The following is a 26,868-nucleotide window of genomic DNA, read 5'->3' as shown; positions in this document are numbered from 1 at the left end:
CGCTACGAGCTGCGGGACTGCTGCTGGGTGCTGTGCGCGCTGCTCGTGTTCTTCTCCGACGGCGCCACGGACCTGTGGCTGGCGGCCTCCTACTACCTGCAGGGTCAACACACCTGCTTCAGCCTCACGTTGCTGTTCGTGCTCCTGCCCTCACTGGTCGTGCAGCTGCTGAGCTTCCGCTGGTTCGTCTACGACTACTCGGACCCTGCGGGGTCCCCGGGACCCGCCGTCAGCACCAAGGACAGCGTAGCCGGCGGAGCCGCCATCAGCACCAAGGACAGCGCCAGCGCCTTCCGGACCAAAGAAGGCAGCCCCGAGCCGGGTCCCCAGCCTGCGCACTCCTCGGCCAGCGCCTACCGCCGCCGCTGCTGCCGCCTCTGCATCTGGCTGCTGCAGACCCTCGTCCACCTCCTGCAGCTGGGCCAGGTCTGGAGGTAGGAGAAGCGCAGGTGGAGGGAGCTGAGCCCGAGGACTGGGGGTGGCGAAGGGCTACCTGCCGTCCCAGCCCTGATCTGACCTTTCCGGGCTACCCTCCTGTCCTGACCTCCGCCCCGCCCCACCCCATTGCAGCTCTAATTTCTTCTCAGTCGGCTCCTCCCTGACCTCTGCCCCCAAGCCCTGACCAACCCCAGTGCCATCTGGTCTGATCTGGCCTTTGAGAGGGGAGGAGATGGGGTAAGAAAGGAGAGAAAGAGATCCTCAGGGGTGTGCATGAGTGGGGAGGATCCGGGGCTCATGAGGATAAATGTGAAGCTTGAAACAGGACCACAGGGCCCCATTCTGCCATAACCCACTCCTCTCTGCCTGAGTGCTAAGCCTGGGCTCAGGAAAGATCTCAGAAGTCCTTTCCTGCTCTCAAAGATGCTCAGTTCAGAATTGCAGCTCATTCATAATCTGCAAGGAGAGCCACAGAATTTGAGACAGCTAAATGAATATCCCGCCTAAACTTCTTGGGCTTTTTGGAGAAAGATATACTGGACCCAACTGGGGAAAACTCAGGTTCCTTCTACTTTCTATGACCCCCTTTCCCCCAACTAAGTGTCCTCCCCTTCCAACAGGGCCAAGGGGATTTGGAATCTTGAATCTGAGATTAGATGGCCACTGGCTGCCCTTTAATCCCAAACTGGTAATGCAAAACTGAGGCTTTGTTCAAGCTGCCCACTTCCAGTCTTCTTCCTCTGCCAGGACTGAGGGTGCCTGCTGCACTAAGTTAACTGGAGACAGGGGTAATTATAAACCTAGGGCTCCTCTTGAATCTGAATTTCTGTTTAGTAGCTTAGGCTCTTCTGTGCTCTGACAGAATGAACTTGCTTACTATATGATCTTAGGCAAGCTGCCCTCCTCCTTCCAAGCCTCAGTTTCCTCTCCTATGAAATGAGGGAGAATCCCTACTCCTCTTATCTCATTGTCTTATCATTGCATTATTCTTACCTGTTGGGATGGTCAGGTGAGAGGTCTGCATGTGGGCCCTGCAGACTATAACATTTTAAGAGCATGGGAAAAGCATGGAAAAAGTCACTCTAGAGATATAAAGAGTGATTACTGCTGTCATTATATTTATTCTGCTACTTGTTAACACATTCTGCCTAACTCAGAAGATTCAGTTTGGGGCTGAGGGTTGAAAACAGGACTCCTAAGGTTTGTCCCTGCTGCTCACTTGCTGTGTCACTCTTGTTATGTTGTCAAATCTCTGTGCCTTTGTTTCCCTATCTATTCCTGCCAAGATGATGTGTATATTCCACTAAGCTTACCCTAGGGGAAAAGGGGGGTGGAGCTCTATCCACACAAGGTGGTGTTATTATTATTAGCGTGACACATAAAAATATTCATGTCTACATCCAGGAACTAATCTGCATTTATCATTCTGTGCCCGAGTGGACAGATGGTGAAAGATATTTTTAGATTCTGAAATGGTAACTTCCTATTCTTGGTAGCCAAGCTTCATCCCCCTTTTCCTTCAGCCTTAAGTGGGCCAGATGCCCCTTGACTCACTGGCTATCCCCCCATTCAGAATCCACTTACAAGAAACTAATACTTTTCTTCTTTGTTAAGCGTAAACTGAGTTTCCCTCAAATGGGGCAAAAATGGCCGTGGGTGTGGGGTCTCAGGGGAGTAGCTAGAATTGTTAAGGATCCCTTCAGCTCTATGGTTTCGTGGATATGGCTAAAAGGACTAGCTATTTCTACTATCTCCCATTTGCAAAATGAGGGAGCTGGGATGAGATAAGTTTGTAGGGATAACAATCTAATAGCGCTTAGGTTGAATGTGGCTTGTGGAAGTGTTTTATGTGGCTTGTATAGTATTTAAAAAACCCAGAGTCGTAGCTTCCCTTTAAAAAAAATTGGATCTAGCAGTATCAATCCTGTAACAATTTAGAAAGCGTCTATGTGCTCTAGTTTGTCCATCTTTCCCTTTGATCATATCTGTACTATTTCACTTAGACCTAAAAGCCCTAATTTACAGTTCTATAACAATTATTTTATTAAACACTGACTTTGTGCCAAGCCTACTGGCTGTCTTTTTACCTCCTATATCTCCTGTACCCCTTCTAATCATCCTGTCATGTGCTTAGCATTATAATTTCTACTTGACAGATGAGGGAATGGAGGCTCAGAGAGGGGACATCCTTGTCCAAGGTCACACAGCTAGGAACTTGAAGAGCTGATACTCCAGGCTCTCTGCCTTTAAGGCTGAGTTCAATGTATCCACCTTGTGATTATGCCACTAAAGTGTCCCTCAATCTTAAAGAAGTATGAATCTGAGTTTCCAAGATTCCAGTATGATAGAAAGTCAGGGCTTCTGTTGCACTGAGATAAGAATGTGAAAAGAGGGGCAGGGAGTTGAACTATGTGGGTGAGGATGGGAACAGTGTGTATTATGGGGAAAAGGCTGGATTGGGGAGTGATCTGGTCAGGAGGCTGACATCTTTATCCTAGTTTGTGACTATAGTTTCCTGGGTGACCTTGGGCAAGGCTCTTTCCATCTTTGGGTAATTTCAGTTACCCTGTGTGTAAAATGAGATTAGATATGATGACCTTAAGAGTTTCCCATTCCTGAAATTCTGACTCTGGGTTTATTGCTAAAGCAAAAGCCTCTGGGCCCTTTCCCCAAAGATCTTTGGATTCTAAAATGGCTAAGGGCCTGGACAAATGGAAGGAAAATCCAGAGAAGGTATAGAGAAGCTGCAGAGGCTGGCATTCCTAGAAATTAAGCAATGTTGGCCCAGCACATTTGCTTACCACTTGAGATGTTCCCACAGAAGTTCTGAGTGGTGGGGCCTGGGGTAATGAGGAAGGAGATGTGTGATTGAGTCCTCCAGAATCATACCTAGGAGATTAGGCAGTCACTCACCTCCTGATCCCATTTCCTCAATTCTGAATAAAATAATTGTAATCATGAAGGTATTTTTCAACTTCTTAGACTTGTAAAATGCTGGATTAAAAATTCAAATGCTTCGAGGACTCAGGCAGGTAACAGACCATAAGATACAAGGGGTGTCAGACAAGAGGACATTTGGGGGCAAGTAGTGTCTGAGGCAAAGGGAAGCTCCAACTGATCATGCCATGAGAAATCGTGGACCCAGTCTTGATTTCTCAAGAGAAATGGGAAATTGGGATTTTTCCATGAACTCTCCAAAATTTAACTACTAATTAAGATGTTTAAAAATAGTGTCAACCAAAGGAAACATATTTATTAGCCTGTCTTCTTCATAACCTCTGGTTTAGCTCTTCAAATTGATAAAGTCTTTTCACACAGAATATTTTATTACTAATTTAAACATAAAATGAGACTCTGAAGAGAGAGAATAGGAAAAAGCATACACAGACACTGCACACCTACCGTGTCCCCACAGGCCCCATGTGAGTGTTTCAGGCATGTGATCTCATGTTACTCTGAAACCCTCCCCCTGGTGACTATTGTTATACCAATTTATCAGATAAGGAAGTGAGACTCAGAGAAGTCAAGTAACTTTGTCCAAAAGTCACCCACTGAGGAAGTGAGGAAAGGTGATCAGTCCCAAACCTAGCTCTATCTTTTACACCACACACTGGCTACTTTGGAAGATGTCAGAACAATGTCTTTGTGCACAGAGAGATTGACCCTCTGAGAGAACAGCAAACAGATCCTCTGGCGGGGCATGAAGCTAGCTGTGTCCTGGACACCAACCTACATCTTCATCCCTCCCTTCCCTTTAAACTCCCTGAGCTGTTAAACTGCCCAGGGTTCTTAAGCCAATTAAAGTCCTAACCCTGTCCCCTCTGACCCTGTAGGCAGCAGAGCAGTAAGCCATGAATCCTGCTTTTCCTAATCTTGAACTCTCTGGGCCCCAGCTTCGCCCAGATAAGCATGGTTTGCTAAGCCAATTAGTGGCAGACGATCTGACGTGGGATTCCTGCCAGGCTCTCAGGATCTGGGAACCCCAAAATGGGGAGAAAATTAGGCAGTTGGGATTTGGGGGCCCTCCCTCTGATGCCCTTTCTATGCCTAGGCCTGGACACTGCACTCTATGTCACCTAAGAAGCCCTGCATGACAGAGAAGTTCTGGAATGAGTTAGTGACCTACTGGAAGTGAACATCAGGCCCTGGATTTCCCCTCTGGGAAACTATATTCCTGGCATAATGGTTGAGAGCACGGACTCTAGATTCAAATGACCTCAGTTTAAATCCAGACTCTACTACTTCTTATATGTGACCTTGATAAGGCAAATCATCCCTCATCTGTTGTAAACTAGGGACCATAATTGTACCCACCCGCCTCTTGGGTTGTTTCAAGGTTTAATGAGATAATGTGTAAGGGTTCAGCAAAGGGCTTGTTCCATCGTTAAATGCTCAGAAACTGCTGGCAATGATTAGTGCATTAGCCTGGGCTTTGCTCCCTGTGGAACAAAGGTTTGTTCACGGAGCACGTGGCCAGACAGCAAGGGGGTCCTGAAGTCCCTTGAAGCCATAATGACATGACAGTCATTCATTTAATCTGCAGTTATTCATTCAGCAGACATTTATGAAGCCCCTGCTATATACCAGGTACTGTTCTAAGTGCTGGGAATAGAGTGGTGAACAAGACAAAGTCCTTGCCCTCTTGGAGCTCTATAGCCTAATGAAGAAACCAATAAAAAATAAACTATGATATATGTTATATGTGATATATAATACCTGGGTCAGATTGTGATAAGTGCTATGGGAAAAAAATGAACCAGGGCAGGGAGCTACTGGAGTGCTGGGGAGAGGTGTGGCTCTTTGAGATAGGGTGGTCAGGGTGGACCTCTTCAAGGAGGTGGCATGTGGGCAGAGGGCTGCAGGAGGTGAGGACGAGCTGTGTAGAGGTCTTGGTAAGGGTTTTGCAGGTGAAGGAAAAGGGAAGGGCAAGGAGAAGGCCTGTGGGGCGGAAATAGAGTGAGGGGAGCATATTTGGAGATGCTGGTGGACAGACTGGCAGGGGCAAGGTCATGCAGGGCCTCAGAGGCCATGGCGAGGACTAGGGCTTTTACTCTTCATGACATGGGGAGCCCAGGACAGAGAAGGAACATGATCTTGGCTTGTGTTTTGCAACGTCCACTCTGGCTGCTGGGTGGAGAATAGACTGGAGGGGCTGGGCGTGGTGGCTCACGCTTTTAATCCCAGCACTTTGGGAGGCCAAGGCAGGCGGTTCATGAGGTCAAGAGATTGAGACCATCCTGGCCAACATGGTGAAACCCCATCCCTACTAAAAATACAAAAATTAGCTGGGTGTGGTGGCATGCGCCTGTAATCCCAGCTACTTGGGAGACTGAGTCAGGAGAATCGCTTGAACCCAGGAGGCGAAGGTTACAGTGAGCCAAGAGCATGCCACTGCACTCCAGCCTGGGTGACAGACCAAGACTCCATCCCAAGAGAAAAAGCATAAAAAGAGCGAATAGACTGGAAGGAGGCAGAGTAAGCCTAGAGATGCATGAGGAGGTTGCTACAAAGATGCAGGAGAGAGACAATGGAGACTGGATCAAGCTGTAGCAACAGGGGTGGGGGTCTGCTTCAGGCTGAGCTAATGTGACCTCTTTCCTTCTTTGATCCTTAGTCTCTCCACTGGGGCCAGAGTTAATGGTTCAGAATCCACTCTCTGGAATCAGCCATATCCTGCATCTGCCACTTTCTGTGATTTAGGACAAGTGGCATTACTTGTCTGTGCCTTGATTTTCTCATCTGCTAAATGGACCCTCTAATAATAGCACCTATCGCATGGGGCTTGAGGTAGTAGAAAATTAAATAATGTTTAGTGTTCAGCACAGTGCCTGGAACATAGGAAGTGCTCAACGATGATCATTAGTCATTGTTCTTCGTAAAACAGGTCAGGGGTTGGATTCCATAGTTTTCAAACTGTTTTACAGCCCTGTCTCTATCATTTTAACCCAAGTGTCTCTGAATGTCTCTTTTATGACATGTTGGTTACACCTCTAAGATTTTGTTCTGAATAATCTGTCCTACAGCTGATGCTTGTTTACAGCCCCCTGAACTCAGTGACCATCCATGAGGTTCCTCCCTGCTCTGCCTTTGTAGGGTTGTTCCAGTTTGGGCCTCACCACCCACCTCCTGGGAGATCCCTCTCCAGGAGGCTCTCCACTCCCACCCTGCCTCCTCCCCTTGCCCATCCAGCTGTCATGGGCCATTAGAGCTGCTCCTAACAGACACAGCGGCTGCGGCAGTTGGGCCCAGCGTCCCCTGTTTGATCTATAAAGACCACACAGGAGAAGCTCTGGGGAGTGGGAGGGCGGAGGGCTGCCAGGAAATGGCTTTGAACCCAGCAGCTGGGGCGCAGGTCCCTGGGGAGAGAAGGGAGGATGGTTGGGATCTTCTCTGGCCTCTCTGTTCACCACCCTTCATTAGGGCATCCAAATTCCTCCCCTGGGTAATCCTATCAGCCTCTGGTTATCACCCCAACCCCCAATCCCACTTCCACCTGCAGGCAGAGTGATGGCTCCCCTCTGTCCCTAGAGCAAGTCCCTGTGCTTTAGCCTGGCTTTGAGGCCCTTTGCCCCCTGACCTTTTGTCTTTCCTCCCTGCTCTACCCACATGACAACCTGCTCCCCGCCCCCTTGCTCTCCACTGGCTGCAGTCCTTCCTCCAGCAACACCCAACACCAGTTTCCAGTCTCCTCCCAGTGAAATTCTGCATGTCCTTCCAGGCTGAGCTCAAATGCCACCACTTCTAAGAAGCTTTCTCTGAACAAATCCCACACATGCTACCCTCTGCCCCCCAGAAACCACCTCCCACTCCCTCAACCAGGCAAAAGTCATTGTTCTAAAGTGGAAAATGTTTGGCTGTTTTCTCTGTTGATGAAAAAGCTATACATTCTTGTTTAAACCTCAGGCAATATAGACAAGGCATGAAGAAGTTCCCCTCTGCTCATTATCTCTTGGGGCTGGAGGGTTGGGGTCAGGGCAGGTTTCCACTTACTAAGTAGATATTTCTTGCATTGCTTGAAGATTTTACCTCTGGTTTTTAATTAGCTAAAAAAAATGCATGTATACACCTGCCTGTTTTTTAAAAATCAGGTGTTACTGAAAATTATTATACTTACTGTTTATTAAGACTTAGATTCTATCATTTCTCTTGACAATCCTACCAGGTAGGGAGTGCGAGGATGAAGAAGAACTGTAGATCCAAAACCCTGGCTTTGCCACATATGAGCTGTGTGGCTTTGAGCAAGTCACTTAACCTTTCTGGACCTCAACTTTCTCATCTGTGAAATGGGCATCATAGCAATCCCTACCCAGGTCTCCATTGTGAAGGCTGATTCAATTAACATATATGTGCTCTGCACGGTACTCAGCACATAGTGGTACTCAGTTAGTGTTTGCTAGCATTATTGGCCCCATTTTACAGATGTGGAAATTGAGGCACAGAGAAGAGTGGCCTTCCAATTCATAAGGAGCAAAGCCAGGGTTTGAAGCCATGAGGTCAGGCTCCCAAACCCACAGGGGGAACCATCAAGCTATACTATCTGCTGCTAGTTAAGTGTATTCTTACAAACAGTCAATCATATATTGTTTAGAGAAGCAGAAGAAAAAATATCAGAAAAGTATTTTTATTTTTATTTTTATTTTTTTGAGATGGAGTCTCGCTCTGTCACCCAGGCTGGAGTGCAGTGGCTCGATCTCGGCTCACTGCAACCTCTGCCTTCTGGGTTCAAGCGATTCTCCTGCCTCAGCCTCCCAAGTAGCTGGGATTACAGATGCCCGCCCCCATGCCCGGGTAATTTTTGTATTTTTATTAGAAACGGGGTTTCACCATATTGGCCAGACTGGTCTTGAACTCCTGACCTCAGGTGATCCACCTGCCTTGGCCTCCCAAAGTGCTGGGATTACAGGCATGAGCCACCGCACCTGGCCAGAAAAGTATTTTTAAATTTGTATTTTAATGTAAAGTCCCCACTGTTAACATTCTGGGTTCTTCCTCTCAGACTTCCTCTGCAGGCACAATTACTCATTCCTCTTTACCCCACACCACTGATCACATTTTGTTGTGATCATCTGCCCACCTGGCTGGCTTTCCCACTGGATCACAAACCCCTGGGGAGTGGAGGCCTTGTCCCTTTTTCTCTCTGTCTCCCATGGTGACTAGCCCAGAGTGGATCCTCTGTTCCTGTTGGTGGTCTTGCACCCAGCCAGCTTTGGTGAGGTCCATGGTGGGTTCTTGCAACATGAAGCCAGTTGAAGCGGGGCACTGGGTCTGTGGATGAAGTGCAGGGTGCTGAATGTGGGAGCTTTCTGCAGTTGTGGACACAGCACTGAGGTCTGTTAGGCCTACATCTGCAGCCTTTGAAACTGTCAACGGCCTAAGGCTAAGGAAAGAGGAGGTAATAGGAACAACCCTGGGTTGGGTTCCCAAAATGATACAGATGTGGCTGACTTAGGAGATGGAGGAAGTCAAGTTCCTTTTATGCAGTAGGTACTCAATAAATGTTGGTGTGAACTGGATCGAACCTTTGAGATCAGAATCTTGGACAAGTCACTTTACCACCTAGGGTTCAGTTACTCCATCTGTAAAGTAACTTCAGAATTCTGGTGAGTTTTCCTTGGACAAGAAAGCAGAGTAGCTGAAAGCTTGGGGCACCAGTGCAGATCAAGGTGCCATGACATCATAGTTGCGTGACCCTGGGGAAGTTGCTCCACCAGCCACAGCTCCTGTCTCACCTGTGAAATGGGGATAGTGATAGCATCCACATCTTAAGGTTCTGATAAGGATGTCTTGAGATAATGTAAATGCACAGGGCTTGTCACGTAGTATATGCCCGGAAAACATCTACTATAATGACTACCATCACTGGCCCAAGTCGCAGCCCGTCCTACTTGCTTAGTAACAAGATGGGGTTAGGACAGGAGCATAAGGGGTCCTAACTCTCACCCACTGACCCCCTATCGAGGAAGGAGAGTTGTTCTATGGCTCCAGAGATAGTGTGAGGGCAGATGCGAACTCATAGTAAAGGGAGATACAGTCTTTGGAATAGAAGCAAGCACACACTGCCAATCAGGCTGTTCCCAAGGGTATGAACTCCACATCAGCAGAAGTGTCCAGATGGAAGTGGCTAACTTTGGCAGGGATGCTGTAGCAGGGACTCCTGCTTCAGTTTGGAGGGTAAACTAGATCATCTCTAAAGCCCCTTAGTTCTAAGTGTCTGTAGCTGTAACCTTGGGACTTTATGATACTCGTTTCCATGATGTTTAACCACCAGACCACAGGTTGCAATCAGTGGCCTATGGGCAAATCCAGCCTCAAGAGTGTTGGTTTGGTCTGCAAAGGATTTTTTTCTCCTACCTTTTTTTTCTTTTTGAGATGGTCATGCTATGTTGCCCAGGCTGAAGTGCAGTGGCACGATCTCAGCTCACTGTAGCCTCTGCCTCCTAGGCTCAAGCGATCCTCCTGCCTCAGCCTCCTGAGTAGCTAGGACTACAGGTGCACATCATCATGCCTAGCTAATTTTAAAACAAAATTTTTGTAGAGGCAGGGTTTCACTATGTTGTCCAGGCTAGTCTTGAACTCCTGGGCTCAAGTGATCCTCCTGCGTTGGCCTCCCAAAGTGCTGGGATTGCAGGCGTGAGCCACTGTGCCAGTTCTTCTCCTACTTTTTATTAAAACCTTTTATTACATAAAAATTTAAACACATGCAGAAGTTGAGGGAGTAGGATAGTGATCCCCCATCACCTCTCTTCAACAATTATTAGTTCCTGGCCAACCTTGTTTTATCTAGGGCAGCACCATCCAACAGAACTTTCTGCAGTCATGAAAATGTCCTATATCTGCACTATCCAATATAGTAGCCACTGGCCACACATGGCTACAGAGCAATTGGCCTGTGGCCAGTATGACTGAGGAACTAAATTTTAAACTCTATTTACTTTTAATGAATCAAAGTCTAAATAATCATACGTGGCAAGTGTTGAACACGTAGGTGTTGGAGAGCATAGTTGCAGGTCCCACCCCATTTCCTTCCCTTCCATGTTATTTTCAAGCAAATCTCAAACATCTCTAAAAAGATAGACTTCAAAAACATCAGTAAATGACTGGGCGTGGTGGCTATTACCTGTAATCCGAGCACTTTGGGAGGCTGAGGTGGACAGATCACCTGAGGTCAGGAGTTCAAGACCAGCCTGGCCAACATGGTGAAACCCCGTCTCTACTAAAAATACAAAAATTAGCTGGTCATGATGGTGCATGCCTGTAGTCCCAGCTACTCAGGAGGCTGAGGCAGGAGAATTGCTTGAATCCGGGAGGCGGAGGTTGCAGTGAGCTGAGTTCACACCACTGCACTCCAGCCTGGGCGACAGAGTGAGACTGTCTCAAAAAAAAAAAAAAAAAAAATTGTTAAAATATGTAATACTGCTATCACACACCTACAAAATGGAATTATAATTTCTTTTTTTCGTTTCTCTTTCTTTCTCTTTCTTTTTCTCTTTCTTCCCTTTTTCTTTCCTTTTTTCTTTCTTTCTTTCCTTCCTTCTTTCTTTCTTTTTTCTTTTTTGAGACAGGGTTTCACTCTGCCACCCAGGCAAGAGTGCTGTACCACAGTCATGGCTCACTGAAGCCTCGAACTCTTGGGCTCAAGAGATCCTCCCACCTCAGCCTCCCAAGGTGCTGAGATCACAGGCATGAGCCACTACACCAGCCTAATTTTTTAAAAATTCATATGGTATTTCTTTAATTTGTTGTGAACATTTCCAAAATGAGATGTTTCCCTTGTTTTTCTTTTTGCATAAATATCCTAATATCCGCCTATTCTTGAAAAATTGAAACTCCAGTCATGCTGGGCTAATATTCTCCCAGGGCATCAGCTGGCTGGAACTGACAGGTGGCTGCCTCTGTAGACAAGCCACATAGTTCCCCAGTCCCTCATAATGATAGCAGCTGAGCCCCTTTGAGCATTGGCGTTTGAGACCTTGGCTGCCATGTAGAATCTCACACCCAGACTAGGGACAAATAGAAGTGATGTTTTCTCCCTGCCTTGGTCCCATGATACCTTCAGATGCCATCAGGAGGCTGGAATCTAACCCCCTCCCCCACTGGCTTATGACATCCCAACTCCACATGAGGATATCAAGCAAAGAAAGAAAGGGGGAACAAAGGGCCTTGGGCTAGAGTATGGGGTCCTGGGTTTTAGTCTCTGCTCTGCACCCATTTCACAGATGGGGAAACTGAGGTCCAGAGAGGGGAGGAGAGCTGGCTGCACTCATACAGTGAGGGATGTGAGAGGCCATAACCTAGCCCCCAAATGCTTTGCTGGAGAAGGGCTGCCCATTCCTCTGCTGTGCAAAAGAGGGACACTGGCTGGAAGCTGATGAGGGTGAGTGGGATGGGAGAGGGTCTCAGCTTCTCAGTTAGGGCCTAAAATTAGTGGTTGGAAAATGTTTGGCTTTAGCCCAGAAGAAAAAAAAAAAAAAAAAGAGGTGCTGTGACTCTGTAGGGGGCTGCTAAGGAGGAGGGAGACAGCCCAGCTCCAGCTCCCAGCACCACGTGAAATGGGAGCCAAACGTGTAAAATCACATTCTTTACTGACATTTATGACTCATTTGGCTGACAACCTCAGGAAGGTCCTATTTTGTATTCTTGCAGGCGCACTCAACATTAAAGGATAGGCAGATGGGGAGGGGGCCTCAGGGCCATCACCCTAACCCCCCGGCAAAAGCTTCTGGGGCTTCATTGCAGGTGAGGAGGCTGTATAGCTGGGAACCCAGTGTTTCCTGGAGAACCCATAGACCAGATTTGGGTTCTCAGGGCCTGGCTCAGCTTGATCCATGCCCCATGGTGAAATGGGGGAGTCAGCCAGTCCTGGTTTGGGATGCAACTCTGATGCTTTCTGGCTATGTGACCTTGGGCAAGTCATTTCTCTAATGGCTCTAGACTCTATTGCCTTATGTCCGGGCCATCCTTACCTCTCACCTGGCAACTGGTCTCCTGTCTTTCACCCTTGTCCTCCTGCGATCTGTTCCCCACAGCCAGGATGCTTCCTCTAACATGAGGAAGTGGTATCTAATCTTGTCACTTCTCTGTTTAAAACCTTCCTGTGGCTCTCTATCACTCTTAAGATAAAGACCAGACTGGGCATGGTGGTTCACCCCTGTAATCCCAGCACTTTGGGAGGCTGAGGCAGGAGAATTGCCTGAGCTCAGGAGTTCGCGACCAGCCTGGGCAGCATAGAGAGACCTCATCTCTACTAAAAATTAAAAAAAATATCCTGGCATGGTGGCATATACCTATGGTCCCAGCTACTCAGGGGGTTGAGGTGGGAGGATTGCTTGAGCCCAGGAGATCGAGGCCACAGTGGGTCGTGCTCTCATCACTGCATTCCAGCCTGGGCAACAGAGTGAGACCCTGTCTCAAAAAAAAAAAAAAAAAAAAAAGACCTAGTGCTGTGGCTCATGCCTGTAATCCTAGCACTTTGGGAGGCAGAGGCAGGTGATCACCGGAGGTCAGGAATTTGAGAACAGTCCCGTCAACATGGTGAAACCCTGTCTCTACAAAAAAAATACAAAACTCAGCTGAGTGTAGTTGCCCACACCTGAGGTCCCAGCTACTTGGGATGCCCCTGAGGCAGAAGAATCACTTGAACCCAGGGGGCGGGGGTTGTGGTGAGCTGAGATGGCGCCACTGCACTCCAGCTTGAGCAACAGAGCAAGACCCTGTCTCAGAAACAACAACAACAAAAAAGATAAAGACCGGCCAGGCGCAGTGGCTCATGCCTGTAACCCCAGATCATGGCTTCAGATCATGGCTCAGTAGTCACCTCCTCTAGAAAGCCTTCCCTGACTGCCACACCCTTCCCAAGCTGGGCCTGGCCCTCCTCCAATAGCACTGCCATCCTCAGTGCTGAAGCAGGGACCCCTGTTTGGAGTATGTCTGGAGCCCATGGAACATGCTTGTTATTACATGTTTACCTGATGATTTAGTTAATCTTCAGGTCCCCATTAGACTGAGTTCCACCGGTGGGTTGGGTCTGTCTTGCACACCATTGTGTCCACGAGCCATTTTAGCACAGATTTTTGGGTACATAGTAGGTACTCAAAAGTGCTTGGTGGGCTGGGCACGGTGGCTCATACCTGTAATCCCAGCACTTCGGGAGGCTGAGGTGGGCCGATCACCTGAGGTCAGGAGTTCGAGACCAGCTTGACTGATATGGCGAAACCCTGTCTCTACTAAAACTATAAAAATTAGCTGGGTGTGGTGGCGCACACCTGTAATCCCAGCTACTCAGGAGGCTGAGGCAAGAGAATCGCTTGAATCCAGGAGGCGGAGGTTGCAGTGAGCTGAGCTTGAGTCACTACACTCCAGTCTAGGTGACAGAGAGACTCTGTCTCAAAAGGAAAAAAAAAAAATGTGCTTGGTGAATAAATGTCAAATGAACCTTCCCTTTTCTGGCACTAAGTTTTCTCATCTGGAAAATGAGGATTATATCCATGAACCTCACAGGACTGCAGTGAGGATTTTAGCAAAGTACATATAAAAGGTATTTGATGAGTGGGAGTTATTTTCTGGGGGGCAGGCAGAGACCCCAAAGAATACTTGCCCTGTGAACCTGTCCCAAAGGTGCTATTCTCACCCAGTGTCCCTTGGGGACAGATTCAACGAGCACCAGGGGAAAGCCAGCCTAGGAGTGGGTCTCAGCTGTGCCAGAAACCAAACTTCCTTCTTACCGATGGGGCCTCTGATTCAAAACGTTCCTTGAAACCTTCCATTGATCAAGTGCCCAACACTGAGCTGGGCATTTTACACACATTACTACTTTCTGATTTCACAGCTACCCTGTAAATGGGTATTGGGCTGATGGGTCCAGAGAGGGGAGGCAACTTGCCTGGGGCTACGTAGTAAGAGATGGAGCTAGGATCTGAGCCCAGGCCTACCTGACTCTCTCACCTGGGTTCTTTCCCTCTGTTTTTGACCACTTTTACTTAAGAAGTTTACAAAGCAGAGTTTATAAAGTATATTCAACTCTCTTCGTTCATTCACTCACTCACTCAACAAATGACTGCATTAACAATGTGCCAGGTACTGGGCTTGTAGCAGAGGACACCATAAACATGGTCCCCACTCTCATGACCTGCAGGACTGGGGGAAAGACAGGCAATAAATATGTAAACAAGTAAAATGAGACGGTTTCAGGTTGTGATGTGTGTAACTTAAAAAAACAGGGTAATATGACAGAAAGTGACCAGAGGAGCTGCAGAAGTGCTTTGTGGGATTACAGGCAGTGGTGAGGGGGATGGCTGGGAAAGATCTCTGAAGAGGTGACACTGAGCTGAGATGGGAGAATGAGAGTTTGACAGGCGTCAGGGAGGACCTTTCTAGGCAGAAGCCCTAGGGTTGGAGTGAGCTTGGTGTGTTCAGGAAGCAGAAGCTGGAGCATGGGAGAGGGGGAGGTGGCAGGAGAAGGTCCCCGAGAGGGACAAAGGTTGTGTCCTCCTGGGCCTCAAAGGTCATGGTGAAGAGTTAATTTTAAAAGTAGTGGGGGCCGGGCACAGTGGCTCACGCTGTAATCCTAGCAGTTTGGGAGGCCGAGGCAGGCGAATCACCTGAGGTCAGGAGTTCAAGACCATCCTGGCCAACAGGGCAAAACCCTGTCTCTACTAAAAATACAAAAATTAGCCAGGCATGGTGGCAGGCACCTGTAATCCCAGCTACTCAGGAGGCTGAGGCAGGGAGAATCACTTGAACCCGGGAGGCAGAGGTTGCAGTGAGCCAAGATCGCTCCATTGCACTCTGCCTGGGTGACAGGGCAAGACTCTGTCTCAAAAAAAATTAAAAATAAAAATAAATAAATAAATAATGGGGAGTGGACAGGCGCAGTGGCTCACTCCTAGCACTTTGGGAGGCCGAGGCAAGTGGATCACTTGAGGTCAAGAGTTTGAGACCAGCCTGGCCAACATGAGGAAACCTTGTCTCTACTAAAAATACAAAAATTAGCCAGGCGTGGTGGCGCATGCCTGTAATCCCATCTACTCTGGAGGCTGAGGCACGAAAATCACCTGCACCCCAGACTCGGAGGCTGCGGTGAGCTGAGATCACATCACTGCATTCCAGCCTGGGTGACAAGAGCGAGACTCCATTTCAAAAAAAAAAAAAAAGAAAGTAGTGGGGAGTGTCCTGCCTTGACCTAGGAGTTTACAAGATCCCCCTGCTATTGTGTGAAGACCAGGCTTGAAGAGGGCAAGGATGGAAGTGAGAACCCCAGGGAAGCTGCTGGAATGAGGTGGCTTGGCCCAGGGTGGTGACACCAGGGTAGAGAGAAGAACTTGGGTTCAGGACGTAGCTGTGGAGCATTAATGTTATCAGAGTTGGATGGGTGGGGAGGGGCTTGATGAACACCCCTTAGTGTAGACAAGAATCAGTTACTTCCATTTTATAGAGGAAGATTGAGGCCCATCAAGGAGCTGGGCTTTCCCCGAATCACCTGGGTCTCCTGACTCTCCACTTACTATTGTTGCCCCTCTCCCAGTTTTCTCTAAACCCATATAATCCCAAGTGAAACCTGAAGTCCATCGTGTCTTACCGGGGTCCTATCAGGGTCCTGCTGGGCAGCCATACTGCACACCCTCCATATGAGGGAACCTGCCACATAGGCAGCCGAGGCAACAGGGGAATCCCATGGGATGAGGCTTGTCCTTCCTCATTCCTGCTCTGACTCAGGAGGCCATGAAGAGCCAGGGCTGAGTTCTAGATCTGGCACTAATTTGCTGTGTGACTTGGGACAAGTCCTGGTCCCTTTCTAGGTCTGTTTTTCATCTGTGAAATAAGGATAATGGTAGTCCCCACTTCAAATATTTGTTAAGAGGGATGGACACGTTCATATGTATAAAAAGTCTCAGCACAGCCTGTCATCCAGTTGGGACTTAGTAGATGTGAGCTGTTATCCTGATTAGTAACTGCTGCACACTGTCCCCCTGCAGACCTACAGACTAGCTATATGGGCTCAGCTGGGGGGATGTCCTGCCCCTGCCCATCAGCCCTGCCTCTCCCATCTGCCTCCCAGGCCCACCCTGTTCACTCTGTAGGGGTCTACAGACCCTGGCTTGCATCGAGACCAGGGAGCTAGCCAGCATGAGGGTGGTTCCTGGATGGAGAGGCAGCGGGGGAGCCGCTGGAAGCTGCTGTGTGTTTGGCCCAGAGCTGTGAGGGGGAGTGGGGAGGGGCGAGAACACACACTCGGAAACGCTGAGACCGACAGATGGAGGAGCTGAGGATGTGAGAGACACACACAGACAGAGAGAGACCCAGAGTCAGGGAGAGGAGGAGCAGGCAGAGGAGGACGGCCGGAAAACGGGCAGTCACGCCAAGCCACGAGCTGAGCAACAAATCAGCAGATGAACCAAGCAGTCGAGGGACTAAAAGACACAGACAGACCACCAAGTGGACCCAGCATCCAAGACACAGACAGACAGACCACCAAACAGACCCAGCATCTAAGACACAGACAGATCACCAAACAGATCCTGTATCCAAGGCACAGACAAACAGACCACCAGGCAGACCCAGTATCCAAGACACAGACAGACGGAACACCAAGCAGACCCAGCATCCAAGACACAGACAGACAGACCACCAAGTGGGCCCAGTATTAAGACACAGACAGACGGAACACCAAACAGACCCAGCATCCAAGACACAGACAGATAGAACACCAAGTGGGCCCAGCATCAAGACACAGACAGACAGACCTCCAAGAGGACCCAGTATTAAGACACAGACAGACAGACCACCAAACAGACCCAGCATCCAAGACACAGACAGACAGACCACCAAGCAGAGCCAGTATCAAGACACAGACAGAAAAGCAGACCTCGTATTCACAGGATGGAAAGCTGTCTGGCATCCAGGGGACGCAGACTGAAGCTCCTGGCCTCTAAGGGCAGGCAGACAGGCTTACCCAGGATCACAGGGTCAGGCCAATAGGACATAGTATCTGAGAGACTATGTGGCCCACAGTCTAAGAGACAGGATTCCAGGATTCCGGAACTGAGCCAGGGACTGAGCCAGGATTCCAGGGTAAGACTGACTGACTAACAGACTCCTGACAGAAATGCAGGAATGATAAATAGGCTGGCCCTGCGTTCAAGGGACAGACACAATGGACAGGCTGATCTGATCCACAGACAGACAGAGACAGTGACTCAGGTTCTGAGGTCAAAGGGATAGGTACAGGCTTGGGCCCAGGTTTGACTGTCTGAACGGACTGAGTTGCAGGCCAGAAACCCTGACCTAGAACCAGAGACTTGGGGTGACTCAGGAACAAAGAACAGGAGAGAGATGGGGTGACGCAGACACTGCCAGGAGCTTCCTGGCTTCTCAAGAACATGGGATCCCCTTATCTTTTCCCCTCCTGCCCATTAGAGAGCAGCCCCCAAACTCTGGGGGACTGGCGGACACTGGAAAGTTGCTATGGGGAGGGTAGGATGGGCCTGGGGAGAAGGGAATGAGCTCCTATTCATTTATGGATGCTGCAACCTGTTCACGGAGGCAGTGAGGTTCAGAAGAGACAGGTTTTTAGATCCCTGACAGGAGGGATTTCATACTCTAGCTTCTACTCTCCTCGCCAGGCGTGGCCTTTTTGCTCCCACCCCCACCCCAAGCACTATACACTCATGCTCTTCCAGTTTCTTCCCGGACAAGCTTCTTCTCTGAGCACAAGACTGGGGGTCAGCAAATTAGATTCCAAACAGACTGACGGCCTCTGTTTCCTCATCTATAAAATGGGGACAGCAGAAGTTGCCTGTTAGGTTAACAGCACGAACTGCAGTGTCTGGCTCACTTCAGGCCTCACGCGGTTCAAGCCTGAGAGCTGTTAGAGAAAGCAAGGCCTAACTGGGCTAGAGGGGCATCAGGGAGTGCTTCCTGTTGGAAGAAGGACAAGCATGAGTCAGCGAGGGCAGGAGGAACCTGTGAGGTGTCCTGGCTCTTGGCAACTTCAAGGAGAGAAACCCCAGAGCCCTGTAAGGTCAGGAGGGATGTCCCTGCCCTCATGGATTCACAGTGGGAGAATGGAAAATAAATAAATAAACGGTGATTTCATAGTGTAGGTTAAGAAGAAAATAATACAGGGGGGTGTGGTAGACTAGAGTGAGTTGGCAAGGGTGGCCTGGGAGGCCTCTCTGAGAAGGTGTGAAGTGATGAGGAGCCAGCCACGGGAGGATCTGGGAAAGGGGTGTTCCAGGCAGAGCAAGTGCAGATGTCCTGAGCCAGGGATGAGTCTGGCTGAGTTTTAGGATCCCCCCAGCGCATCTGGAGTGTCAGGAACAAGTGGGACAGTGGTTCGAGATGAGGTGAGAGAAACAGGCAGGGCCAGATGGTTTAGGGCCTGCACGCCGAGGGGAGAAGCGTGGGTTTTATTCCAAGTGTGATGGGAGGCCCTTGGAAGGCTTTGTGAAGGGGAATGACATGATCTGACAGGTTTTAAAAATATCCCGCTGGTTGCCATGTGGAGAATGGACTGTAGGGAGGCAGGAGTGGATTCGGGCAGCCCACATGGAAGGCTGACGTGGTCACCCAGGCAAGATAACTGTGGCCTGCACAGGTGGTAGCAGAGGAGACATGGACAGACTGGGGATTTTGTTGTTTTTTAGCCACAGGGTCTTGCTCTGTCACTCAGGCTGGAGTGCAATGGTGCAGTCATGGCTGACTGCAGCCTCGAACTCCTGGACTCAAACAATCCTCCTGCCTCAGCCTCCTAAGTAGCTGGGACTACAGGCACACGCCACCACACTGGCCCACTTTTAAATTTTTTGTAGAGATGGGGTTTCTCTGTGATGCCCAGGCTGGTCTTGAACTCCTGGGCTCAAGTGGTCCTCCCGCCTCGGCCTCCCAAAATGTTGGGATTCCAGGCATGAGCCACCACACCTGGCCTGGGGATAATTTTGGAGAAGATCAAATGTACACCACCCCCAATCTGGATTCCCTTCCCTGAGGTGGGGTGTTCTTCTCTTGGGTGAAGATCAGCTTCTTTCAACTTCATTTCAAATAGAGCAGGATGTGGGATAGGGTGGACTTCCTGGAGGAGGTTTCAAGAGAGGTTGCTTCCAGAGGCCCCTGCCCAGTGTATGCTACTCCCTCTATGGACACCCTTTACAGTTTATAAACTATTTAAATTCACTGCGTGTGTGTGTGTGTGTGTGTGTGTGTGTGTGTGTGTAGACGGGGACTCACTGTGTTGCCCAGACTGGTCTCGAACTCCCTGGTTCAAGAGATCCACCCACCTCAGCCCAAAGTGCTGGGATTACAGGCATGAGCCACTGCACCCTGCCCCATCACTCATTTAATGCTCACAATAAGGAGGAAAATAAAGCTCAGAGAAGCGGAGAGATTACCCAAGGTCACACAGTGGGTCTGGGACAGAGATGGGAATCAAACCCACATGCCAGCCATTGCTACCTTTCCTCCCTCATCCTTACCCCAGTGGCTATGTATAGGCAGAATGGCAAGTGCCATTCCCATTTTAGAGAAGGGAAACTGAGGGCCAGGGAAATGAGGTTGCATGTCCTGGGCAGGACTGTTTTAAGACCTTTGTGGGCACCACATCCATCAAGCATATTAAAATGCAGCTACATCAAACATCCCATGTAAATTATATATGACCAGATAAAAGCCAAATTGTAGTTGATTGGCTGACATCATGTTCTGTTTTGCAGACGTTTAATTAAACATTTATTAATTTTGATTCTGTAGTTTTTCCCTGTGTTTTGGAGCCAATTTTTTTTCAGGCTTCAAACATTTTCCTAGGACCATGAAAATCTCACAGGCCCTTGGCAGAGAGCTTTTTGTGCTGGCTGGAGGGAACAGCCACGGTTTTGGTCCTGTTGCCAAAAGGGGCACAGCAAGGCAGAACCCAGGCCTTTTATCCCCACACCACAGTGTGGTCTTTCCACACTCCCCATTGACCCCACATTCCTGGGGCTCAGAGGCTTCCTCTCTTCTCTTCCTCCATCCCTGCTCCTGCCCACGGTGGCCCTGGGCTGTGTGAGCCCTTTGTCTGTGGTTAGCTGGGAGCTGGCAGAGGAAGGGGCAGGAGTGGGCAGGGAGGTGGGCAGACGGCCCGTCAGGTAGTGATGGATGCTGGCTGGGGGCCAGGGCCTCTCTCATGCTGACCCGGGCCCGGAAACAGATGGTCTTCCAGCCTGAGAGAAACTTCCAGGGTGTCACCTTCCCCCAACTCCCCAGGCCCCTTCACATTGGACCAGCTGGTCTCTCCTTCCTAGTCAAAGCCAGAGCCACAGGAAGGGGAAGGGAATGTGGTGGCAGGGGGGATGGAGGCTAGAAAAGACAGCCTGTGTTCTAGGCCCTCAGAAGTTCTAGGGGCCATCTTGGTTTCTCCCCCAGCCCCCACCTCTGGTCATCTCCAGATCTCTCTCTGCCCCTCCTCTATCCCCTGCCTTAGCTCAGCCCTGTAATTTCAGACCTGGACCAAAACCCATCCTCTCCTGGCTTTCCTCCAAGCCAGCCTCCACAGCAAGCTTTCTAAGCCACTGAGCCAAGCTCATCACCCCTGATTCTGGGATGGCATTCAGATAGAGAATAAAATCTGAACTCTTCAGCCCAGAATTTGATGCCCTTCACAATTCTAGTCTCCTTATGCCCCTGCCCATTAAAACCCCCTGTCCAGGCCCAGCAAACCTCTGGCCATTCCCCTAAAAGGCCAAATTCTTTTAGGCCTCTGAGCCTTTGCTTCAGCTGATTCTTCCACCTGGAATGACCTTCCCTCTCTTGTGTGCCTTCAAATGCCAACCCATGCTTTAAAACTGAGATCAGGCCGGGCATGGTGGCTCACGCCTGTAATCCCAGCGCTTTGGGAGGCCAAGGCGGGCGGATCACCTAAGGTCGGGAGTTTGAGACAAGCCTGACCAACATGGAGAAACCCTGTCTCTATTAAAAATACAAAATTAGCCAGGCTAATTAGCATGGTGGCGCATGCCTGTAATCCCAGCTACTCGGGAGGCTGAGGCAGGAGAATCACTTGAACCCCAGAAGCGGAGATTGTGGTGAGCCAAGATCATGCCACTGCACTCCAGCCTGGGCAACAAGAGCAAAACTGTCTGAAAACAAAACAAAACAAAACAAAAACAAACAAAAAAACTGAGATCAAATGTTTCTTCCCTTCAAGGCATCTTGTAGCATTATTTCACCTCCTATCTTGTCTCTCTTCCATGGGACTGGGAGATACATAAGGACACACAGCCTGGCACAGAGCAGGTGGTCAAAATCCACCTGCTACATGAATGAATCATTCTGGCTGCAGGGATCCTTATGTGTGGGGTAAGCAGGAGTCCAGAAAATGGAAGATACAGGGAGACAAATTTCTGCTTATCAGAAGAAACACAATCCAGCCCTGGAGCTGCTCAGAAGCTGAGGTCCTTGTCCTGGGGAGCGTGTCAGTAGTGGGTATAGATGCACCAGGCTGAGGTCCCTGTCCTGGGGAGCGTGTCAGCAGTGGGTATAGATGCACCAGGCTGAGGTCCCTGTCCTGGGGAGCATGTGAGTATAGATGCGTCAGGCTGGAAATGGCTGAAGGAATTCCAGCATGGCACAGGAGAGTTGGTCAGAGGGGGCTTTGCATTTCCAGAGTCAGCTTCTGAGGGAACAGCCCCCTTCCCCATCCTGGCTGCCAATCCTGTCATTTGTTATGTTGACAGTGTGTTTACATCATAGACTGATGCCAGGATGACCCAGGGATGGGGAGGAGGGTCCTAAATGGGATGTTCCTGGCCACATTTTGCAGAGAGAGTCCCAGAATATTCACTCTGAAAGGATCTCCAGAGTCATCAAACTCATCCCTTTCATTGGCAGATGGAGAAACTGAGGCCTAGAGAGGGCCACACAGCTGGTGAGACTAGTATACTCATTTGAGGAAACATGGTATCAGCTGGTCCCACATCCAGGGAGCACTGTGACTTCCTCCTTTGGGCTGTGAATAGAGTGAGTCCCCTGGTTCCCAAACAACGTCCTGGAAGTGCCAGCACTTCACCCTGGGAATAGACCCCAAATCCCTGGCTGCCCAGTTTCAGATCCAGGCAGCGGGTCACAGAATCTATGTAGGGGTTACCCCTCCACACATACACACACGCACACACCACCCCCAGTTTCCTGTGAAAGCCACTTTTGGAAGAGTCCTCTGGTTTGCAGCAAAGGGTGTGCCTGCCCCGTGAATCAGAGAGTTTGGGGAGCTGGCAGGGGTGGGGGTTGCTGGGAAGGTGGCAGGGTCTGTAGCTGCAGGAGTGGAGCTTCTGGGCAAGTAACCAGGGCAGAGGGGAAATCAGACCCAGAGATCTGTGTGGATAGGTCCCCTCTCACCTTACATGGGCACTGTGCACTTCATAATGTGCAAAGTTTCTTTTCATTCATTTAATCCTCACCGCCACTTTGGGGGGATTAACTAGGGCTCAGAGAGGGTCTTGCTCAAGATCACACGTAAATTAGAAGCCAAGTCAGGGATTGATCTCAGGACTTCAGAGTCCCTTCTATACCCCTATAGGGTTACTAGAGTTCCATTCAGTTCAACAAGCTTGCAGCCGTGCACACTTTCATTCATTCAGCCCACATAGATTAAGCACCTACTATGTGCTAAGAATTGAGGATGCAGCAGTTAGCAAGCCAGCCTAGTCATTCTCCAGGTACTCACAGCATGGGGGTGATGCACACATAACCAGGCAGTTACAACGCACTGTGACAAGTGCTGGTAGATTAGACGGAAGCCTGGGAGAGACCTTTACCCTAGGTGGAAGGTGGTCAGCCGAAGCTTTATGGACAAAATTGTGTTCAAAAGCTGAGCCTGGGGAAAAAAACAAGAGTCATCCCGGTTTGGGCCGGGATGGGGTTAGGGGATAGGGCAGGGTGTTTTAGGGAGAGGCAACAGTAGGTACAATTCCTCAGCAAGGAGGGAGAACATTGTGAGCTCTGGCTCTGTGACCTGTGCAAAGCGGCCATGAAGAGCCGTAGAGTTTGTTGGGAGAAGTGGCATGAGAGGAAGCAACAGTTTCAGATGCCAAGGAAAAGTGGCTGTGAGCACCTTCCTTGCACCCTGGGGTGAGAGCTGGGCACTGAGCGGTGAGGATCTCACCTCAACTGGGCACTGAGAAGGGAACAGGCCAGGGAGCTGCTGGTGGCAACAGAACTGGGGCTGGCAGCAGGCGGTAGGGACTGTTCCTGGAAGGAACCTATGTGAGCAAAACTTTTTATGGTTTACAGTCAGAGGCAGTGTCGCCTAATGGTTAGAGTGCCGGCCCTGAGGCCAGAATGACTGGGTTTGAGTCCTGGCTTTACTGTGTCCTAGCTGTGTGACCTTGGATAAATGACATACCTCTCTGGGTCTCAGTTTGCTCACCTACAAAATGGGGATTGGGCCGTGTGCGGTGGCTCATGCTTGTAATCCCAGCACCCTGAAAGGCCAAAGCAGGATGATCGCTTGAGGCGAGGCCAGGAGTTCAAGACCAGCCTGGGCAACATAGCCAGAAAAAACATTTAAAAATTAGCCTGGTGTAGTGGTACATGCCTGCAGTCCCAGCTACTTAGGAGGCTGAGTTGGGAAGATTCCTTGAGCCCAGGAGTTTGAAGTTGCTGTGAGCTAAGATCGCACCACTGCACTCCAGCCTGGGTGACAGAATGAGACCCCATCTCTAAAATAAAACAAAATAAGGGACGGGTAACAGGGCTATTGTAAGCTCAGTGCACTCCAAGGTGTCAGTAACCCTGCAAAGAAAGCACGCCCCAACCCGTTATAGGAACAATGGCGATGCTGCTGTTGTATTAAAGGCTTTACTTAGTACCAGTCCTTTCTCTAAGCTCATGAGTCCATTCAGTACTCTTCAACGGCAGCCTCATAAGGTGATCCTTTCGAAATGCCCATTTCACAGCTGAGGAAACAGGCTCAGCATAGGGAGTGACTTGCCCTCTTCGCCTGTGGGCGGCTTGGGGCGGGTGGGACAGAGCGAGAGGAACCAGCGCGCGGGAGCCTGAGCGCCGCGTCCTTCCCGCAGGTACCTGCGCGCCCTGTATCTGGGGCTGCAGAGCCGCTGGCGCGGGGAGCGGCTGCGGCGCCACTTCTACTGGCGGATGCTGTTCGAGAGCGCCGACGTGAGCATGCTGCGCCTGCTGGAGACCTTCCTGCGCAGCGCGCCGCAGCTAGTGCTGCAGCTCAGCCTGCTGGTGCACCGCGGTGGTGCGCCCGACCTGCTGCCGGGTGAGCCCGCCCCTTCACCCTCCGCGCCTGGGACCGCCCCACCGGGCCTTTTTCCCTGCTTCAGGCTCCCTGGGGATGCCCTGTGCGCTTCCCCACCCCAGCCCAGGGCTCACTCAGTCAGGGTTTACGGAGGCCTGCCCCTTCTAGCCTCACCACCCTCCAGGTCTCTCGAGACCGCCGCATCCCCTTCGATGGCCCGCTTACACTCAGAGTGAGGAGGGACCTGGCCGACACCCGTCAAGCCCCCGGGCTCTCCCGCCCTCCTCCCTTCCCCGTTGCCAGAGCCAACCAAACCCCATCTGCCATCCAAACACCTAGACCCTCTGGGGAATCCCCTGCCCACTTCGTTCCCTAACCTGATCCCGGCCTGTATCTCCTGGGGACCCCCTGCCTCATAGACCTGGCCAATCACCATCAGTTTCCGGAGAGCCTACTTCACTGGGGTCCCCGGGGGGGGGTCCTCCCAGGCCTGGTCCTGGCATTCATCCCCTCCTCCTCCCTAAGGCCCTGTTAATTTCCCACCTTGCCCCTTCCATAATGACAGACCAGGCCAAGCCCCTCAATATCAGAGAAAAACCGCATCCCCCTGTCTCCCTGAAGCACTCCATGCTCTCCCCACCCAGTCCCTGCCCAATCCATCCTCAGTGTCCCAAAAGACTATCACCACCCCTCAGGACCCTGGGGATCCCTTGCCCAGATACTGGATCCCAATCACAACGCTTCCCACCTTGGGTCTCCCCGCCCCTGCCCCTGCCCCTCAGTTCTGCTCAGCTCAGCTCTAGATATTCCTCTCCATGCCCGGCCTCCTACTGGTGGCCCACGACTTCTAATGGTCCCCTCCTGTCTGCTCCATACCCTAATTATGACCTCCTCTTCACCTCCTCTTCCACTCCCAGCGTCCTGGACCCTCATTTCCCACCCTCCCACCAAGACCCCTGAACCCTAACAGCCCCATACCAGAGTCCTAGATGGAGGCCAAACCCCCATCTTCGTCTCCCTTTATGCTCCCACTTTGCGGAAGTACCCAGTCCCATGCACCCTCACCACGCCTCATGATGGCTCTTGAAGCTCCCCGCCACCCAGACCTTCCCCACATCCCTGCTGATCCATAGCCCCTTTCCTCACACCTCTTCAAAACCCGGCTCCTGTCCCGGAACCCTCCGCCTCTCCCCAGACCCCCAACCCAAGCCCGCCCCTAACCCAGCCCACCCCGCCCCTGCCCTGTCTCCACAGCCCTCTCCACCTCTGCCTCCCTCGTGTCTCTGGCCTGGACGCTGGCCTCCTACCAGAAGGTGCTGCGGGACTCGCGGGACGACAAGCGGCCGCTGTCCTACAAGGGCGCCGTGGCCCAGGTGCTGTGGCACCTGTTCACCATTGCCGCCCGCAGCCTGGCCTTCGCACTCTTCGCCAGCGTCTACAAGCTCTACTTTGGCATCTTCATCGTGGCCCACTGGTGCGTCATGACCTTCTGGGTCATCCAAGGGGAGACGGACTTCTGCATGTCCAAGTGGGAGGAGATCATCTACAACATGGTGGTGGGTATCATCTACATCTTCTGCTGGTTCAACGTCAAGGAGGGCCGTAGCCGACGCCGCATGACCCTCTACCACTGCATCGTCCTGCTGGAGAACGCTGCACTCACCGGCTTCTGGTACTCCAACCGCAACTTCTCAACCGACTTCTACTCCCTCATCATGGTCTGCGTGGTGGCCTCCAGCTTTGCGCTGGGCATATTCTTCATGTGTGTCTACTACTGTCTCCTGCACCCCAACGGGCCCATGCTGGGTCCCCAGGCACCTGGTTGCATCTTCCGTAAGGCCTCAGAGCCCTGTGGCCCACCCGCTGACGCCATCACGAGTCCCCCCAGGTCCCTGCCGAGGACTACAGGTGCTGAGCGGGATGGGGCCTCAGCAGGAGAGCGTGCAGGAACCCCCACCCCACCTGTCTTCCAGGTGCGGCCTGGCTTGCCTCCCACACCAGTGGCCCGCACCTCACGGACAGAGGGGCCTGTCATCCGGATTGACTTGCCTCGCAAGAAGTACCCTGCGTGGGATGCTCATTTTATTGACCGCCGGCTCCGGAAGACCATCCTGGCACTGGAGTACTCCTCACCTGCCACGCCCCGGTTGCAGTACCGGAGTGTGGGGACCACCCAGGAGCTGCTGGAGTATGAGACCACAGTGTAG

The 26,868-nt window shown here is 50.7% G+C and overlaps 2 protein-coding genes across 2 annotated transcripts in view; one reads left to right on the top strand and one right to left on the bottom strand.

The window, feature by feature from the left end:
• PDRG1 (p53 and DNA-damage regulated 1) overlaps nt 1–385 on the bottom strand; it is a 25,519-nt gene extending 25,134 nt beyond the window's left edge. The window contains exon 1 of the mRNA XM_011960022.1: nt 129–385. The gene's annotated coding sequence lies outside the window, so the exon portion shown is untranslated. The remainder of the gene's footprint in view (nt 1–128) is intronic.
• On the top strand, nt 1–26,868 carry XKR7 (XK, Kell blood group complex subunit-related family, member 7; the record flags this gene model as incomplete). The annotated part of the gene is made up of 3 exons (XM_011960625.1): nt 1–434; nt 24,480–24,682; nt 25,916–26,868. Coding segments are annotated over 3 exons (1,590 nt in total), but the record flags the coding sequence as incomplete, so codon positions are not given.

Source organism: Colobus angolensis, unplaced genomic scaffold, assembly GCF_000951035.1.
Source record: "Colobus angolensis palliatus isolate OR3802 unplaced genomic scaffold, Cang.pa_1.0 Scaffold114, whole genome shotgun sequence".
Lineage (NCBI taxonomy): Eukaryota > Metazoa > Chordata > Mammalia > Primates > Cercopithecidae > Colobus > Colobus angolensis.
This window is presented reverse-complemented; position numbering and strand designations above follow the sequence as displayed.